At 54.5% G+C, this 17,382-nt stretch overlaps 1 protein-coding gene across 3 annotated transcripts in view; it reads right to left on the reverse strand.

Annotated features, from left to right (window-relative positions):
• Window positions 1-3,823: 3,823 nt before the first annotated feature.
• dmtf1 (cyclin D binding myb-like transcription factor 1) overlaps window positions 3,824-17,382 on the reverse strand; it is a 32,756-nt gene continuing 19,197 nt past the window's right edge. The window contains exons 3-15 of one of the 3 annotated variants that reach the window (XM_036972741.1): window positions 16,285-16,370; window positions 15,769-15,868; window positions 15,575-15,651; window positions 15,297-15,427; window positions 8,617-8,649; window positions 8,429-8,538; window positions 7,040-7,268; window positions 6,536-6,687; window positions 5,814-5,984; window positions 5,601-5,680; window positions 5,337-5,495; window positions 4,399-4,696; window positions 3,824-4,301 (exon numbers count right to left, since the gene is read on the reverse strand). In XM_036972741.1, the coding sequence (XP_036828636.1) occupies window positions 4,267-4,301; window positions 4,399-4,696; window positions 5,337-5,495; window positions 5,601-5,680; window positions 5,814-5,984; window positions 6,536-6,687; window positions 7,040-7,268; window positions 8,429-8,538; window positions 8,617-8,649; window positions 15,297-15,427; window positions 15,575-15,651; window positions 15,769-15,868; window positions 16,285-16,370 (1,661 nt within the window). In that variant the 3' untranslated portion in view covers window positions 3,824-4,266. Of the gene's footprint in view, window positions 4,302-4,398; window positions 4,697-5,336; window positions 5,496-5,600; window positions 5,681-5,813; window positions 5,985-6,535; window positions 6,688-7,039; window positions 7,269-8,428; window positions 8,539-8,616; window positions 8,650-15,269; window positions 15,428-15,574; window positions 15,652-15,768; window positions 15,869-16,284; window positions 16,371-17,382 lie in introns of all 3 variants that reach the window. The other 2 variants (XM_036972739.1, XM_036972740.1) reach the window with 2 other exon arrangements.

A 17,382-nucleotide genomic window follows, 5' to 3' on the forward strand; every position in this document is an offset into this window, starting at 1 on the left:
TGACGGTGGATGAATGGCACAACAATGGGCCTCAGGATCTCCCCATGGTATCTCTGTTCATTCAAATTGCCATCAATAAAATGCAATGGCGTTCGTTGTCCGTAACTTATGCCTGCCCATACCATAACCCCACTGCCACCATGGGGCACTCTGTTCACAACGTTGACATCAGCAAACCACACGACACCTGCGGTTCTGAGGCCGGTTGGATGTACTGCCAAATTCTCTACAATGACTTATGGTAAGGAAATTAACATCACATTTTCCCATCCCACCTCTCAGCTTATCCCACCCCTCAGCCCATCCCACCTCTCAGCCCATCCCACCTCTCAGCTTATCCCACCCCTCAGCCCATCCCACCCCTCAGCCACTCTCAGCCCATCCCACCTCTCAGCCCATCCCACCCCTCAGCCCATCCCACCTCTCAGCCCATCTCAGCCCATCCCACCCCTCAGCCCATCCCACCTCTCAGCCACTCTCAGCCTATCCCACCTCTCAGCCACTCACAGCCCATCCCACCTCTCAGCCACTCTCAGCCCATCCCACCTCTCAGCCACTCTCAGCCCATCCCACCTCTCAGCCACTCTCAGCCCATCCCACCTCTCAGCCACTCTCAGCCCATCCCACTTCTCAGCCACTCTCAGCCCATCCCACTTCTCAGCCCATCCCACCTCAGCCATTCTCAGCCCATCCCACCCCTCAGCCCATCCCACCTCTCAGCCACTCTCAGCCCATCCCACTTCTCAGCCACTCTCAGCCCATCCCACCTCTCAGCCACTCTCAGCCCATCCCACCTCTCAGCCCATCCCACCCCTCAGCCCATCCCATCCCACCTCTCAGCCACTCTCAGCCCATCCCACCCCTCAGCCACTCTCAGCCCATCCCACTTCTCAGCCACTCTCAGCCCATCCCACTTCTCAGCCACTCTCATCCCACCTCTCAGCCATTCTCAGCCCATCCCACCCCTCAGCCCATCCCACTTCTCAGCCACTCTCAGCCCATCCCACCTCTCAGCCACTCTCAGCCCATCCCACCCCTCAGCCCATCCCACCCCTCAGCCCATCCCACCCCTCAGCCCATCCCACCTCTCAGCCACTCTCAGCCCATCCCACCCCTCAGCCCATCCCACCTCTCAGCCACTCTCAGCCTATCCCACCTCTCAGCCACTCACAGCCCATCCCACTTCTCAGCCACTCTCAGCCCATCCCACCTCTCAGCCACTCTCAGCCCATCCCACCTCTCAGCCACTCTCAGCCCATCCCACCTCTCAGCCACTCTCAGCCCATCCCACCTCTCAGCCACTCTCAGCCCATCCCACTTCTCAGCCCATCCCACTTCTCAGCCACTCTCAGCCCATCCCACCTCTCAGCCATTCTCAGCCCATCCCACCCCTCAGCCCATCCCACCTCTCAGCCACTCTCAGCCCATCCCACTTCTCAGCCACTCTCAGCCCATCCCACCTCTCAGCCACTCTCAGCCCATCCCACCTCTCAGCCCATCCCACCCCTCAGCCCATCCCACCCCTCAGCCCATCCCACCTCTCAGCCACTCTCAGCCCATCCCACCCCTCAGCCACTCTCAGCCCATCCCACTTCTCAGCCACTCTCAGCCCATCCCACTTCTCAGCCACTCTCAGCCCATCCCACCTCTCAGCCATTCTCAGCCCATCCCACCCCTCAGCCCATCCCACTTCTCAGCCACTCTCAGCCCATCCCACCTCTCAGCCACTCTCAGCCCATCCCACCTCTCAGCCCATCCCACCCCTCAGCCCATCCCACCCCTCAGCCCATCCCACCCCTCAGCCCATCCCACCCCTCAGCCCATCCCACCTCTCAGCCACTCTCAGCCCATCCCACCCCTCAACCACTCTCAGCCCATCCCACCCCTCAGCCACTCTCAGCCCATCCCACCTCTCAGCCACTCTCAGCCCATCCCACCTCTCAGCCACTCTCAGCCCATCCCACCTCTCAGCCACTCTCAGCCCATCCCACCCCTCAGCCACTCTCAGCCCATCCCACCTCTCAGCCCATCCCACCCCTCAGCCACTCTCAGCCCATCCCACCTCTCAGCCCATCCCACCCCTCAGCCACTCTCAGCCCATCCCACCTCTCAGCCACTCTCAGCCCATCCCACCTCTCAGCCACTCAGACTGATCCACCGTGAGCAGAGTGCATGCAGAGGGAGTGAGTGACAGACAGAGGAGCAGCTAATAGATTTACTAAACGGTGGAAGTTATTTCTGGTTTCCATCTTTACATTTGGCAGAAGCAATTAGGCCTTGGTAGGGCCTGAATGTTGCAGGCCTGGGTAGGGCAGGTCCTGAATGTTGCAGGCCTGGGTAGGGCAGGTCCTGAATGTTGCAGGCCTGGGCAGGGCAGGTCCTGAATGTTGCAGGCCTGGGTAGGGTAGGTCCTGAATGTTGCAGGCCTGGGTAGGGCAGGTCCTGAATGTTGCAGGCCTGGGTAGGGCAGGTCCTGAATGTTGCAGGCCTGGGTAGGGCAGGTCCTGAATGTTGCAGGCCTGGGTAGGGAAGGTCCTGAATGTTGCAGGCCTGGGTAGGGTAGGGCCTGAATGTTGCAGGCCTGGGTAGGGCAGGTCCTGAATGTTGCAGGCCTGGGTAGGGTAGGTCCTGAATGTTGCAGGCCTGGGTAGGGTAGGTCCTGAATGTTGCAGGCCTGGGTAGGGTAGGTCCTGAATGTTGCAGGCCTGGGTAGGGTAGGTCCTGAATGTTGCAGGCCTGGGTAGGGTAGGTCCTGAATGTTGCAGGCCTGGGTAGGGCCTGAATGTTGCAGGCCTGGGTAGGGTAGGGCCTGAATGTTGCAGGCCTGGGTAGGGCAGGTCCTGAATGTTGCAGGCCTGGGTAGGGCAGGGCCTGAATGTTGCAGGCCTGGGTAGGGCAGGGCCTGAATGTTGCAGGCCTGGGTAGGGTAGGGCCTGAATGTTGCAGGCCTGGGTAGGAATACCCTTCACAATATTGGTAAACCCAGGTCAATGTAAACCTGCCAACACCTGTCTCAAAATGTTAAATCAGAATGTGGACAAGATCAGGACAAAGGAGCAGGTATAACCGGGGATAAAGTGTCGGACGATCGTCAGGCAGTACTAAAACACACCAGAGTAGCAACTGTGGGAGTTTTTATTACACATAAATAAACTAAATGCAGATATAATTCACAGTGTCAGATGAATGAGAATCTGTCCTGTTCTTTGTGTGGTCAGTAGGCAGACGGTTCCAACAGAAACACTGGGACCTACAAACTGTAGGATGCTGTTCTGAGGCGGAGCAACCAGAGAATCTACAACGACACTGGACAAAACATTAAGAACACTATCCATGACAGACTGACCAGGTGATAGGATCCCTTATTAAATCCCATTCAGAGTAGATGAAGGAGAGGAGACAGGTTAAATCCACTTCAGAGTAGATGAAGGAGAGGAGACAGGTTAAATCCACTTCAGGGTAGATGAAGGAGAGGAGACAGGTTAAATCCACTTCAGAGTAGATGAAGGAGAGGAGACAGGTTAAATCCACTTCAGAGTAGATGAAGGAGAGGAGACAGCTTAAATCCACTTCAGAGTAGATGAAGGAGAGGAGACAGGTTAAATCCACTTCAGGGTAGATGAAGGAGAGGAGACAGGTTAAATCCACTTCAGAGTAGATGAAGGAGAGGAGACAGGTTAAATCCACTTCAGAGTAGATGAAGGAGAGGAGACAGGTTAAATCCACTTCAGAGTAGATGAAGGAGAGGAGACAGGTTAAATCCACTTCAGGGTAGATGAAGGAGAGGAGACAGGTTAAATCCACTTCAGAGTAGATGAAGGAGAGGAGACAGGTTAAATCCACTTCAGAGTAGATGAAGGAGAGGAGACAGGTTAAATAAGGATTTTATAGCCTTCTGACATGGGGTTGCAACTCAATATTAGGAAGTTCTTTGTCCACTCAGTGTATATCTGTGGCTCTGGTTGCAGTCTTTATAATGGACAGTTTGGAAAAGCCGTTCTGCAACACACTCACTCTCTCTCTCACACACGGTCAGGCCGGCCCCCACAGGAGCCCACAATGACATCATAGTCTCACCTCTGACCCAAGAGAACTTCTTCTTGGGGTTTGATGGCGGTTTACATACCAGTATTACTGCCATACCCAAGAAAACATTTAAAGGGGAGGGGCTTAATGGCCAACTCAGCCAATCAGAAATAATGTCCAAAATTATGACATGTCCACTCTGCTGTTTGATGGGCTCCATCAGTGATGATGTCATCCAGCTCAGTCAGAGCCATCCTGGTTCTCCAGGATCAGATCTGAAGGAGAGAAGAAGAGGAGGATGAGAGTGAGTGAGTGAGTGAGTGAGTGAGTGAGTGAGTGAGTGAGTGAGTGAGTGAGAGTGAGTGAGTGTACCTGTCAGTGTGCTGCTGACATTTGTAGGAGAAACTATAAGCACCGCCCCCTTCACTATCCCAGAATCCACCGCCTGCTCCTGAGAGGGAGAGTCCAGGACCTTGGCAGTAAAGCTGTCTGTCATTGGCTCCGGAGTCTCGGTGGCTCCGCCTTGTGAGGAACCAATCAGGAAGTTCTGCTCTGGCTCCTCCCCCTGCATCTCCACAACCAGCTGTGATTGGCAAAGAGGCTCTGGAGAGCTGTGGTCAGAGGTGACCGTCTGAATGATGACGCTGTCATTGGAACAAAGACCCTCCGTCTGACAACAAAAAAACATGCTGCACTCAAAGTCAGATAATAATTAGTTTCTATGGGTGTGAACATTATTTTGAACAATATTACTAAGGACTAGTTCACCAGGGGTATATTACTAACTAAGGACTAGTTCACCAGGGGTATATTACTAACTAAGGACTAGTTCACCAGGGGTATATTACTAACTAAGGACTAGTTCACCAGGGGTATATTACTAACTAAGGACTAGTTCACCAGGGGTATATTACTAACTAAGGACTAGTTCACCAGGGGTATATTATTAACTAAGGACTAGTTCACCAGGGGTATAGTACTAACTAAGAGAGACAAACGTAATTTATCATAATATAACTGAGAGACTGAACGTTATTTATAATAATCGGTCACAAGTGTTTCTCTAAAAGCTGTCTGGGTTTAAATATCTTCTATTGTACAGAAAGCTGAATCAATTACTAGATTACTTCCTGTTACGTTCCCCAGCAAGAAAAACTCTAATTGTCGCTCAAACAGGGGAATTAACTAAATGTCACTGACAACCAAACCTAAACCGGTGGGGTTTTAGGAGGGGTTCTGAAAGACACTCATGGGGATGTCCACTGAAAGTTGACACATTCTGTAAATGTGGCTCCATCCCTAACACTCACCGAGAGGCTGTGTAGGATGATGTGTTCTGGGGACGAGGGGGACGAGCTAGCCGTCAGTGTGACGGTGGGATTGCTGGAAAGGCTGAGCGGCAGGCTCTGATTGGCTGCTGTCTGAAGGAAGTATGTCCCTGGAGTCCCTGTAGGGTGCAGGTGGAAAGACTACACACACACACACAGTGATTGTTGTGATAGCATAGTGAGATTAAAAGAGGATTACATCAACATTGTGTCTACAAGGTAATATTATGGTCTAATCCAACTCACAGGTAGGATCTGTAAGGTCTGCAGAGCAGCAGTGTTGAGGGTGATGGTCTCTGTGTCACTGGCACCAGCACTGTCTGAGGCTGATAGAGACACCAGTCAGTACACACACACCCACACACCCACTCACACACACACACACCAGCACTGTCTGAGGCTGATAGAGACACCAGTCACTACACACACACACACTTACTTCCCCTCCCCTGTACTGACCCAGGTGTGTGATCTGCAGGGGGATCTGCAGTGCTGTGACGGGCCGGGGGGGGGAGCTACAGCACTCCTCCAATCGCGTGACTCGGATCTGCAGGGAAGGGCTACCTGGCCCAGTGCCCGCCCCTAACGGCACCTGAGTCTCCATCAACTCCTGAAGACCCTTCAGTAACACTACACACAAACACACAGTATTATCTGCAGTAGTAACACTATCACTAGTTTGTAAACATGCATGATTTAAACATGTTGCTGATACTGGATATGAGAGGTCAGGGGTGAGGAGAGGTAAGGGTCAGAGAACAGGAGGGAGAAGTAAGAATCAGAGGTCAGGAGTGAGAGGTAGGGGTCAGGAGAGGGTCAGATGAGTTGGTAGGGGTCAGGAGTGAGATCTAAGGGTCAGGGGTCAGGAGAGGTAAGGGTCAGAGGTGAGGAGAGGTAAGCGTCAGGGGTTAGAGGTGAGGAGAGGTAAGCGTCAGGGGTGAGGAGAGGTCGGGTCAGAGGTGAGGAGAGGTAAGGGTCAGAGGTGAGGAGAGGTAAGGGTCAGCTGTCAGAGGTGAGAAATGATGAGAGGTAAGGGTCAGGGGTCAAGAGGAGAGGTCAGAGTAAGGGGTTAGAAGTGAGGAGTGATGAGAGATAAGGGTCAGAGGTGAGGAAAGGTAAGGGTCGGGTCAGAGGTGAGAAAAGATGAGGTAAGGGTCAGAGGTGAGGCCCAGGGGTGTTACCGTGGAAGGGCAGTTCCTTGTGATTGGCTACTTGTCTCTTGATGCTCCACCACTTAGATCTGAGCCACTGAGGAGAGCGAACACTGCTCCACCCCCCCGCTAGCTCCTCCCACTTTAACTCATTCTCATCATCCACATCCAACTCCACTATCCTGCACACACACACACACACACACACGGAGAGAGAGTAAGCCAGAAGAAGTAGACACCAGATAAAGGTACTTTCATCAATAAAGCTGGTTTGAATTCTGCTTTCTAATAAATGTAATTACCCACCCAGAACCCCACCACCTAGACCCCCACCACCCAGAACCCCACCACCCAGATACCCACCACCACCCAGTACCCACCACCCAGATACCCAACCCCCACCACCCAAATACCAACCACCCAAATACCAACCACCCAGATACCAGACCCCCACCACCCAGATCCCCACCACCCAGACACCCACCACCCACCACCCAGACCCCCACCACCCAGACCCCCACCACCCAGACCTACCTGTGTACTAAGCTGAGATCCTGGTCTTTGGTCCACTCCGTCCCTCCACTCTGTTTCCAGTTGAGGTAGTTGAGCCATTTAGAGCGACACTGTTTCTCCGACCGCGTTCCCACCAGATCAGCTACAGCCGCCCACGACACCCCGCCCGTCACCGCACGGCCCGGACACACACCCGCCAGGGCATAGACACTGTCCGATAGACGCCTCTCCTCCTCCTCACTCCACTTCCCTACACACACAGACAACTGTAAGTCCCGCTTCCTAAAGCATAAACCCTCCAGGATAAAGTGTCTGACCTGCTTCCTAAAGCATAAATCCTCCAGGATAAAGTATCTGACCTGCTTCCTAAAGCATAAACCCTCCAGGCTAAAGTATCTGACCTGCTTCCTAAAGCATAAACCCTCCAGGGTAAAGTATCTGACCTGCTTCCTAAAGCATAAACCCTCCAGGATAAAATGTCTGACCTGCTTCCTAAAGCATAAACCCTCCAGGATAAAGTATTTGACCTGCTTCCTAAAGCATAAAGCCTCCAGGATAAAGTATCTGACCTGCTTCCTAAAGCATAAACCCTCCAGGATAAAGTATCTGACCTGCTTCCTAAAGCATTAACCCTCCAGGATAAAGTATCTGACCTGCTTCCTAAAGCATTAACCCCGCCAAGATAAAGTATCTGACCTGCTTCCTAAAGCATAAACCCTCCAGGATAAAGTATCTGACCTGCTTCCTAAAGCATAAACCCTCCAGGATAAAGTATCTGACCTGCTTCCTAAAGCATAAACCCTCCAGGATAAAGTATCTGACCTGCTTCCTAAAGCATAAACCCTCCAGGATAAAATGTCTGACCTGCTTCCTAAAGCATAAACCCTCCAGGATAAAGTATCTGACCTGCTTCCTAAAGCACAAACCCTCCAGGATAAAGTATCTGACCTGCTTCCTAAAGCATAAACCCTCCAGGATAAAGTGTCTGACCTGCTTCCTAAAGCATAAACCCTCCAGGATAAAGTGTCTGACCTGCTTCCTAAAGCATAAACCCTCCAGGATAAAGTATCTGACCTGCTTCCTAAAGCATAAACCCTCCAGGATAAAGTATCTGACCTGCTTCCTAAAGCATAAACCCTCCAGGATAAAGTATCTGACCTGCTTCCTAAAGCATAAACCCTCCAGGATAAAGTATCTGACCTGCTTCCTAAAGCATTAACCCTCCAGGATAAAGTGTCTGACCTGCTTCCTAAAGCATAAACCCTCCAGGATAAAGTATCTGACCTGCTTCCTAAAGCATTAACCCTCCAGGATAAAGTGTCTGACCTGCTTCCTAAAGCATAAACCCTCCAGGATAAAGTATCTGACCTGCTTCCTAAAGCACAAACCCTCCAGGATAAAGTATCTGACCTGTGTTGCAGGTGTCCTTCATTAGTCGGCAGCGGTCTTTAACAGACGAGGCGCTGCGGCCCAGAGCGGCTCCTATGGTGGCCCAGTCATTACCATGCTTCTGTCTCAGCCTAAACACATCACATCCTCAGACTGCAGCACATATGGACTGGAGACACATTTAGAGGAGGAAGTGATGTCATACTCACTCTTTCAGCTTGTTGATCTCCTCAGGAGAGTACCTTTACAACGACAACAGCAACAACAACAACATCAGCTCACACACACCAACCCACCAAAACTCTGTGTGTGTGGAGGGAGGGGTTGCTATGATGTGTGTGTGTGTGGAGGAAGGGGTTGCTATGATGTGTGTGTGTGGAGGGAGGGGTTGCAATGATGTGTGTGTGTGGAGGGAGGGGTTGCTATGATGTGTGTGTGTGTGGAGGGAGGGGTTGCTATGATGTGTGTGTGTGGAGGGAGGGGTTGCTATGATGTGTGTGTGTGTGGAGGGAGGGGTTGCTATGATGTGTGTGTGTGTGGAGGGAGGGGTTGCTATGATGTGTGTGTGTGGAGGGAGGGGTTGCTATGATGTGTGTGTGTGGAGGGAGGGGTTGCTATGATGTGTGTGTGTGGAGGGAGGGGTTGCTATGATGTGTGTGTGTGGAGGGAGGGGTTGCTATGATGTGTGTGTGTGGAGGGAGGGGTTGCTATGATGTGTGTGTGTGGAGGGAGGGGTTGCTATGATGTGTGTGTGTGGAGGGAGGGGTTGCTATGATGTGTGTGTGTGGAGGGAGGGGTTGCTATGATGTGTGTGTGTGGAGGGAGGGGTTGCTATGATGTGTGTGTGTGGAGGGAGGGGTTGCTATGATGTGTGTGTGGGGGAGGGATTGCTATGATGTGTGTGTGTGGAGGGAGGGGTTGCTATGATGTGTGTGTGGAGGGAGGGGTTGCTATGATGTGTGTGTGGAGGGAGGGGTTGCTATGATGTGTGTGTGGAGGGAGGGGTTGATATGATGGTGTGTGTGGGGGAGGGGTTGATATGATGGTGTGTGTGGGGGAGGGGTTGATATGATGGTGTGTGTGGGGGAGGGGTTGATATGATGGTGTGTGGGGGGAGGGGTTGATATGACGGTGTGTGGGGGGGAGGGGTTGATATGACGGTGTGTGGGGGGAGGGGTTGCTATGACGGCGTGTGGGTGGGGGGGAGCAGGTATGACGGCGTGTGGGGGGGGAGGGGTTGCTATGACGGTGTGTATGGGGGGAGGGGTTGCTATGACGGTGTGTATGGGGGGAGGGGTTGCTATGACGGTGTGTGTGGGGGGAGGGGTTGCTATGACGGTGTGTGTGGGGGGAGGGGTTGCTATGACGGTGTGTGTGGGGGGAGGGGTTGCTATGACGGTGTGTGTGGGGGGAGGGGTTGCTATGACGGTGTGTGTGGGGGGAGGGGTTGATATGATGGTGTGTGGGTGGGGGGGAGGAGGTATGACGGTGTGTGGGTGGGGGGGAGGAGGTATGACGGTGTGTGTGTGGGGGGAGGGGTTGCTATGATGTGTGTGTGTGGAGGGAGGGGTTGCTATGATGTGTGTGTGTGTGGAGGGAGGGGTTGCTATGATGTGTGTGTGTGTGGAGGGAGGGGTTGCTATGATGTGTGTGGAGGGAGGGGTTGCTATGATGTGTGTGGAGGGAGGGGTTGCTATGATGTGTGTGTGTGTGTGGAGGGAGGGGTTGCTATGATGTGTGTGTGTGTGGAGGGAGGGGTTGATATGATGTGTGTGTGTGGAGGGAGGGGTTGATATGATGTGTGTGTGTGGAGGGAGGGGTTGCTATGACGGTGTGTATGGGGGGAGGGGTTGCTATGACGGTGTGTGTGGGGGGAGGGGTTGCTATGACGGTGTGTGTGGGGGGAGGGGTTGCTATGACGGTGTGTGTGGGGGGAGGGGTTGCTATGACGGTGTGTGTGGGGGGAGGGGTTGCTATGATGGTGTGTGTGGGGGGAGGGGTTGATATGATGGTGTGTGGGTGGGGGGGAGGAGGTATGACGGTGTGTGGGTGGGGGGGAGGAGGTATGACGGTGTGTGTGGGGGGAGGGGTTGCTATGACGGTGTGTGTGGGGGGAGGGGTTGCTATGACGGTGTGTGTGGGGGGGGGTTGCTATGACGGTGTGTGTGGGGGGAGGGGTTGCTATGACGGTGTGTGTGGGGGGAGGGGTTGCTATGACGGTGTGTGTGGGGGGAGGGGTTGATATGATGGTGTGTGGGTGGGGGGGGGGGGGGTATGACGGTGTGTGTGGGGGAGGGGTTGCTATGACGGTGTGTGTGGTGGAGGGGTTGATATGACGGTGTGTGTGGGGGGAGGGGTTGCTATGACGGTGTGTGTGGGGGGTGGGGTTGCTATGACGGTGTGTGTGGGGGGAGGGGTTGCTATGACGGGTTGCTATGACGGTGTGGGTGGGGGAGGGGTTTCTATGACGGCGTGTGGGTGGGGGGGGGAGGAGGTATGACGGTGTGTGTGTGGGGGGAGGGGTTGCTATGACGGTGTGTGTGGGGGGAGGGGTTGCTATGACGGTGTGTGTGGGGGGAGGGGTTGCTATGACGGTGTGTGTGGGGGGAGGGAGGGGTTGCTATGACGGTGTGTGTGGGGGGAGGGAGGGGTTGCTATGACGGTGTGTGTGGGGGGAGGGAGGGGTTGCTATGACGGTGTGTGTGGGGGGAGGGGTTGCTATGACGGTGTGTGTGGGGGGAGGGAGGGGTTGCTATGACGGTGTGTGTGGGGGGAGGGGTTGCTATGACGGTGTGTGTGGGGGGAGGGGTTGCTATGACGGTGTGTGTGGGGGGAGGGGTTACTATGACGGTGTGTGTGGGGGGAGGGGTTGCTATGACGGTGTGTGTGGGGGGAGGGGTTGATATGATGGTGTGTGGGTGGGGGGGAGGAGGTATGATGGTGTGTGGGTGGGGGGGAGGAGGTATGATGGTGTGTGGGTGGGGGGGAGGAGGTATGATGGTGTGTGGGTGGGGGGGGGGGGGAGGAGGTATGATGGTGTGTGTGGGGGAGGGGTTGCTATGATGGTGTGTGTGGGGGAGGGGTTGCTATGATGGTGTGTGTGGGGGAGGGGTTGCTATGATGGTGTGTGTGGGGGGAGGGGTTGATATGACGGCGTGTGGGTGGGGGGGAGCAGGTATGACGGCGTGTGGGTGGGGGGGAGGAGGTATGACGGTGTGTGTGGGGGGAAGGTTGCTATGATGTGTGTGTGTGTGGAGGGAGGGGTTGCTATGATGTGTGTGTGTGTGGAAGGAGGGGTTGCTATGATGTGTGTGTGTGTGGAGGGAGGGGTTGCTATGATGTGTGTGTGTGTTGAGGGAGGGGTTGCTATGATGTGTGTGTGTGTGGAGGGAGGGGTTGCTATGATGTGTGTGTGTGTGGAGGGAGGGGTTGCTATGATGTGTGTGTGTGTGGAGGGAGGGGTTGCTATGATGTGTGTGTGGAGGGAGGGGTTGCTATGATGTGTGTGTGTGGAGGGAGGGGTTGATATGATGTGTGTGTGTGGAGGGAGGGGTTGATATGATGTGTGTGTGTGGAGGGAGGGGTTGATATGATGGTGTGTGTGGGGGAGGGGTTGATATGATGGTGTGTGTGGGGGAGGGGTTGATATGATGGTGTGTGTGGGGGAGGGGTTGATATGACGGTGTGTGGAGGGGAGGGGTTGATATGACGGTGTGTGGAGGGGAGGGGTTGATATGACGGTGTGTGGGGGGAGGGGTTGATATGACGGTGTGTGGGGGGAGGGGTTGCTATGACGGCGTGTGGGTGGGGGGGAGCAGGTATGACGGCGTGTGGGTGGGGGGGAGGAGGTATGACGGTGTGTGTGGGGGGAGGGGTTGCTATGACGGGTTGCTATGACGGTGTGTATGGGGGGAGGGGGGGGAGGGGTTGCTATGACGGTGTGTGTGGGGGGAGGGGTTGCTATGACGGTGTGTGTGGGGGGAGGGGTTGCTATGACGGTGTGTGTGGGGGGAGGGGTTGCTATGACGGTGTGTGTGGGGGGAGGGGTTGCTATGACGGTGTGTGTGGGGGGAGGGGTTGCTATGACGGTGTGTGTGGGGGGAGGGGTTGCTATGATGTGTGTGTGGGGGGAGGGGTTGATATGATTGTGGGTGGGGGGGAGGAGGTATGACGGTGTGTGTGGGGGAGGGGTTGCTATGACGGTGTGTGTGGTGGAGGGGTTGATATGACGGTGTGTGTGGGGGGAGGGGTTGCTATGACGGTGTGTGTGGGGGGAGGGGTTGCTATGACGGTGTGTGTGGGGGGAGGGGTTGCTATGACGGGTTGCTATGACGGTGTGTGTGGGGGGAGGGGTTGCTATGACGGCGTGTGGGTGGGGGGAGGGGTTGCTATGACGGTGTGGGTGGGGGGGGGGAGGAGGTATGACGGTGTGGGTGGGGGGGGGGGGGTATGACGGTGTGTGGGTGGAGGGAGGGGTTGCTATGACGGTGTGTGTGGGGGGAGGGGTTGCTATGACGGTGTGTGTGGGGGGAGGGGTTGCTATGACGGTGTGTGTGGGGGGAGGGGTTGCTATGACGGTGTGTGTGGGGGGAGGGGTTGCTATGACGGTGTGTGTGGGGGGAGGGGTTGATATGATGGTGTGTGTGTGTGGGGGAGGGGTTGCTATGATGGTGTGTGTGGGGGAGGGGTTGCTATGATGGTGTGTGTGGGGGAGGGGTTGCTATGATGGTGTGTGTGGGGGAGGGGTTGATATGATGGTGTGTGTGGGGGGAGGGGTTGATATGATGGTGTGTGTGGGGGAGGGGTTGCTATGATGGTGTGTGTGGGGAGGGGTTGGGGTATGATGATGTGGGGGGGGGGGTGTGGGTGACTGACGATGTGGGGGGGGTGTGATGGTGTGGGTGAATGATGTGGTGGGGGGTATGATGATGTGTGGGTGAATGATGATGTGGGGGTGAATGATGATGTGTGGGGGGGATGATGATGTGTGGGGGGGATGATGATGTGTGGGTGAATGATGATGTGTGGGGTGGGGCTATGATGATGCGGGGGGGCTATGATGATGTGTGGGGTGGGGCTATGATGATGTGTGGGGTGGGGCTATGATGATGCGGGGGGGCTATGATGATGTGTGGGGTGGGGCTATGATGATGCGGGGGGGCTATGATGATGTGTGGGGTGGGGCTATGATGATGTGTGAGGTGGGGCTATGATGATGCGGGGGGGGCTATGATGATGTGTGGGGTGGGGCTATGATGATGCGGGGGGGCTATGATGATGTGTGGGGTGGGGCTATGATGATGTGTGAGGTGGGGCTATGATGATGCGGGGGGGGCTATGATGATGTGTGGGGTGGGGCTATGATGATGTGTGGGGTGGGGCTATGATGACGCGGGGGGGGAAATGATGATGTGTGGGGTGGGGCTATGATGATGTGTGGGGTGGGGCTATGATGATGCGGGGGGGCTATGATGATGTGTGGGGTGGGGCTATGATGATGTGTGGGGTGGGGCTATGATGATGCGGGGGGGCTATGATGATGTGTGGGGTGGGGCTATGATGATGCGGGGGGGGCTATGATGATGTGTGGGGTGGGGCTATGATGATGTGTGGGGTGGGGCTATGATGATGTGGTGGGGGGTATGATGATGTGTGGGTGAATGATGATGTGTGGGGTGGGGCTATGATGATGCGGGGGGGCTATGATGATGTGTGGGGTGGGGCTATGATGATGTGTGGGGTGGGGCTATGATGATGCGGGGGGGCTATGATGATGTGTGGGGTGGGACTATGATGACGCGGGGGGGGGAAATGATGATGTGTGGGGTGGGGCTATGATGATGCGGGGGGGCTATGATGATGATGCGGTGGGGCTATGATGATGTGTGGGGTGGGGCTATGATGATGCGTGGGGTGGTATGATGATGTGTGGGGTGGGGCTATGATGATGCGGGGGGGCTATGATGATGTGTGGGGTGGGGCTATGATGATGCGGGGGGCTATGATGATGTGTGGGGTGGGGCTATGATGATGCGGGGGGGGCTATGATGATGTGTGGGGTGGGGCTATGATGATGTGTGGGGTGGGGCTATGAAGATGCGGGGGGGCTATGATGATGCGGGGGGACTATGATGATGTGGGGGGGCTATGATGATGTGTGGGGTGGGGCTATGATGATGTGTGGGGTGGGGCTATGATGATGTGTGGGGGGGCTATGATGATGCGGGGGGGGGCTATGATGATGCGGGGGGGGGCTATGATGATGTGTGGGGTGGGGCTATGATGATGTGTGGGGTGGTATGATGATGTGTGGGGTGGGGCTATGATGATGTGTGGGGGGGCAATGATGATGCGGGCGGGGCTATGATGATGTGTGGGGTGGGGCTATGATGATGTATGGGGTGGGGCTATGATGATGTGTGGGGTGGTATGATGATGTGTGGGGTGGGGCTATGATGATGTGTGGGGTGGGGCTATGATGATGTGTGGGGTGGGGCTATGATGATGTGTGGGGTGGGGCTATGATGATGTGTGGGGTGGGGCTATGATGATGTGTGGGGTGGGGCTATGATGATGCGGGAGGGGCTATGATGATGCGGGAGGGGCTATGATGATGTGTGGGGTGGGGCTATGATGATGTGTGGGGGGGCTATGATGATGCGGGGGGGGGCAATGATGATGCGGGGGGGGAAATGATGATGCGGGAGGGGCTATGATGATGCGGGAGGGGCTATGATGATGCGGGGGGGTAGGATGATGCGGGGGGGTAGGATGATGTGGGGGGGTAGGATGATGTGGGGGGGTAGGATGATGTGGGGGTGCTATGATGATGTGTGTGTGTGTGGGCGGGGGGAGTACTGACTTGCCCACATGGTTGCGGTTATCGTACATGCGGAGGACTCGTCGGTAGACGGCGAACAGCGGTCGGTTCAGACCCCAGGCCACGCTGCGGTAGAAATCCTTACGCTCCTCCTTAGACATCTCAAAGATGATCTCAGCTGGGTCCTCCATTCCCCGACCCTGCAAACACACAAAGTAGTACAGACTCCCTAACACAAGTCACCTGGTCGGATCTCTTACCGTGTGTGTGTGTGTGTGTGTGTGTGTGTGTGTGTGTGTGTGTGTGTGTGTGTGTGTGTGTGTGTGTGTGTGTGTGTGCGTGTGTACCTTCACATATTGTTGGATGTTGCTCATCAGGAGGTCGATCTCCTCTTTAGACCACATGCCTTGTTTCCACTTATGACCTGCAGACAAACAACCAATCACAGCCTCTGTTAGCCCACTGACCAATCACAGCCTGCGTAAACCCACTGACCAACCACAGATATATGTAGCAAGCTCCATGTGCATTGTATGTACACCTTTGTTAACCAGTGTGTCTTTATCCTCCTTGGTGGTGAACCAGGCCTGGCTGACAGGAGATATCTCTTCACTGTTCTGAGGATCCTCACTCTGCAAGATCTACACACACACAGTAAAGAAAAATTAAGAGGACGGGAGGGGAGAGGAGAGAGAATGAAAGGAGAGAGGAGACGAGGAGAGGAGACGAGAAAGAGAGGAGAGAGGAGAAGATGAGAGGAGAGAGAATGAAAGGAGAGAGGAGACGAGGAGAGGAGAGAGAATGAAAGGAGAGAGGAGAAGATGAGAGGAGAGAGGAGAAGATGAGAGGAGAAGAGAAAGAGAGGAGAGAGAATGAAAGGAGAGAGGAGAAGATGAGAGGAGACGAGAAAGAGAGGAGAGAGAATGAAAGGAGGAGAGGGAATGAGGAGGAGAGAGAGAATGAGAAGAGGAGAGAGAATCAGAGGAGAAGAGAGGAAGAGGAGAGAATGAGAGAATGAGAGGAGAGAAAGAGGTCGTGGGAGGGGTTTGTCAGGTACCTGTATCTGGGCCACCCCCTCTTCCGTAATGTCACTGTCGTCGGTGGCGGTCATAGTCACCTCGAAGCTCTCGTCTCCCTCTGACACTGAAACAATGACTTATCAATGACCCAAGACCAGCTCAGTTCATCCCTTCCATTATGACAATGAGTCATCCTAATGCTGCATCAAATGTACATGGTCCTAGGGGCATTGGCAGATACAATGTAAGTAACTTAAATGATGTCCCCTTAATTGCCCTGAATGCCTCAGGTTATCAGTCAACCCACCAGGGTATTTACAAACAGCATAGGAATTAAATAATCAATATGTACTGATCATATCTTTACTAATGCTGCAGAAACTTGTTTTAAAGCAGTATCCAGATCCACAGGATGTAGTGATCACAATATAGTAGCCATATCTAGGAAAACCAAAGTTCCAAAGGCTGGGCCTAATATAGGGTTCAAAAGGTCATACAAGAAGTTTTGTAGTGATTCATATGTTGATAATGTAAAGATTATTTGCTGGTCTGTGGTGTGTAATGAGGAGCAACCAGACGCTGCTGGTCTGTGGTGTGTAATGAGGAGCAACCAGACGCTGCTGGTCTGTGGTGTGTAATGAGGAGCAACCAGACGCTGCTGGTCTGTGGTGTGTAATGAGGAGCAACCAGACGCTGCTGGTCTGTGGTGTGTAATGAGGAGCAACCAGACGCTGCTGGTCTGTGGTGTGTAATGAGGAGCAACCAGACGCTGCTGGTCTGTGGTGTGTAATGAGGAGCAACCAGACGCTGCTGGTCTGTGGTGTGTAATGAGGAGCAACCAGACGCTGCTGGTCTGTGGTGTGTAATGAGGAGCAACCAGACGCTGCTGGTCTGTGGTGTGTAATGAGGAGCAACCAGACGCTGCTGGTCTGTGGTGTGTAATGAGGAGCAACCAGACGCTGCTGGTCTGTGGTGTGTAATGAGGAGCAACCAGACGCTGCTGGTCTGTGGTGTGTAATGAGGAGCAACCAGACGCTGCTGGTCTGTGGTGTGTAATGAGGAGCAACCAGACGCTGCTGGTCTGTGGTGTGTAATGAGGAGCAACCAGACGCTGCTGGTCTGTGGTGTGTAATGAG

This window comes from Oncorhynchus mykiss, unplaced genomic scaffold (assembly GCF_013265735.2).
Source record: "Oncorhynchus mykiss isolate Arlee unplaced genomic scaffold, USDA_OmykA_1.1 un_scaffold_191, whole genome shotgun sequence".
Classification (NCBI taxonomy): Eukaryota; Metazoa; Chordata; class Actinopteri; order Salmoniformes; family Salmonidae; genus Oncorhynchus; species Oncorhynchus mykiss.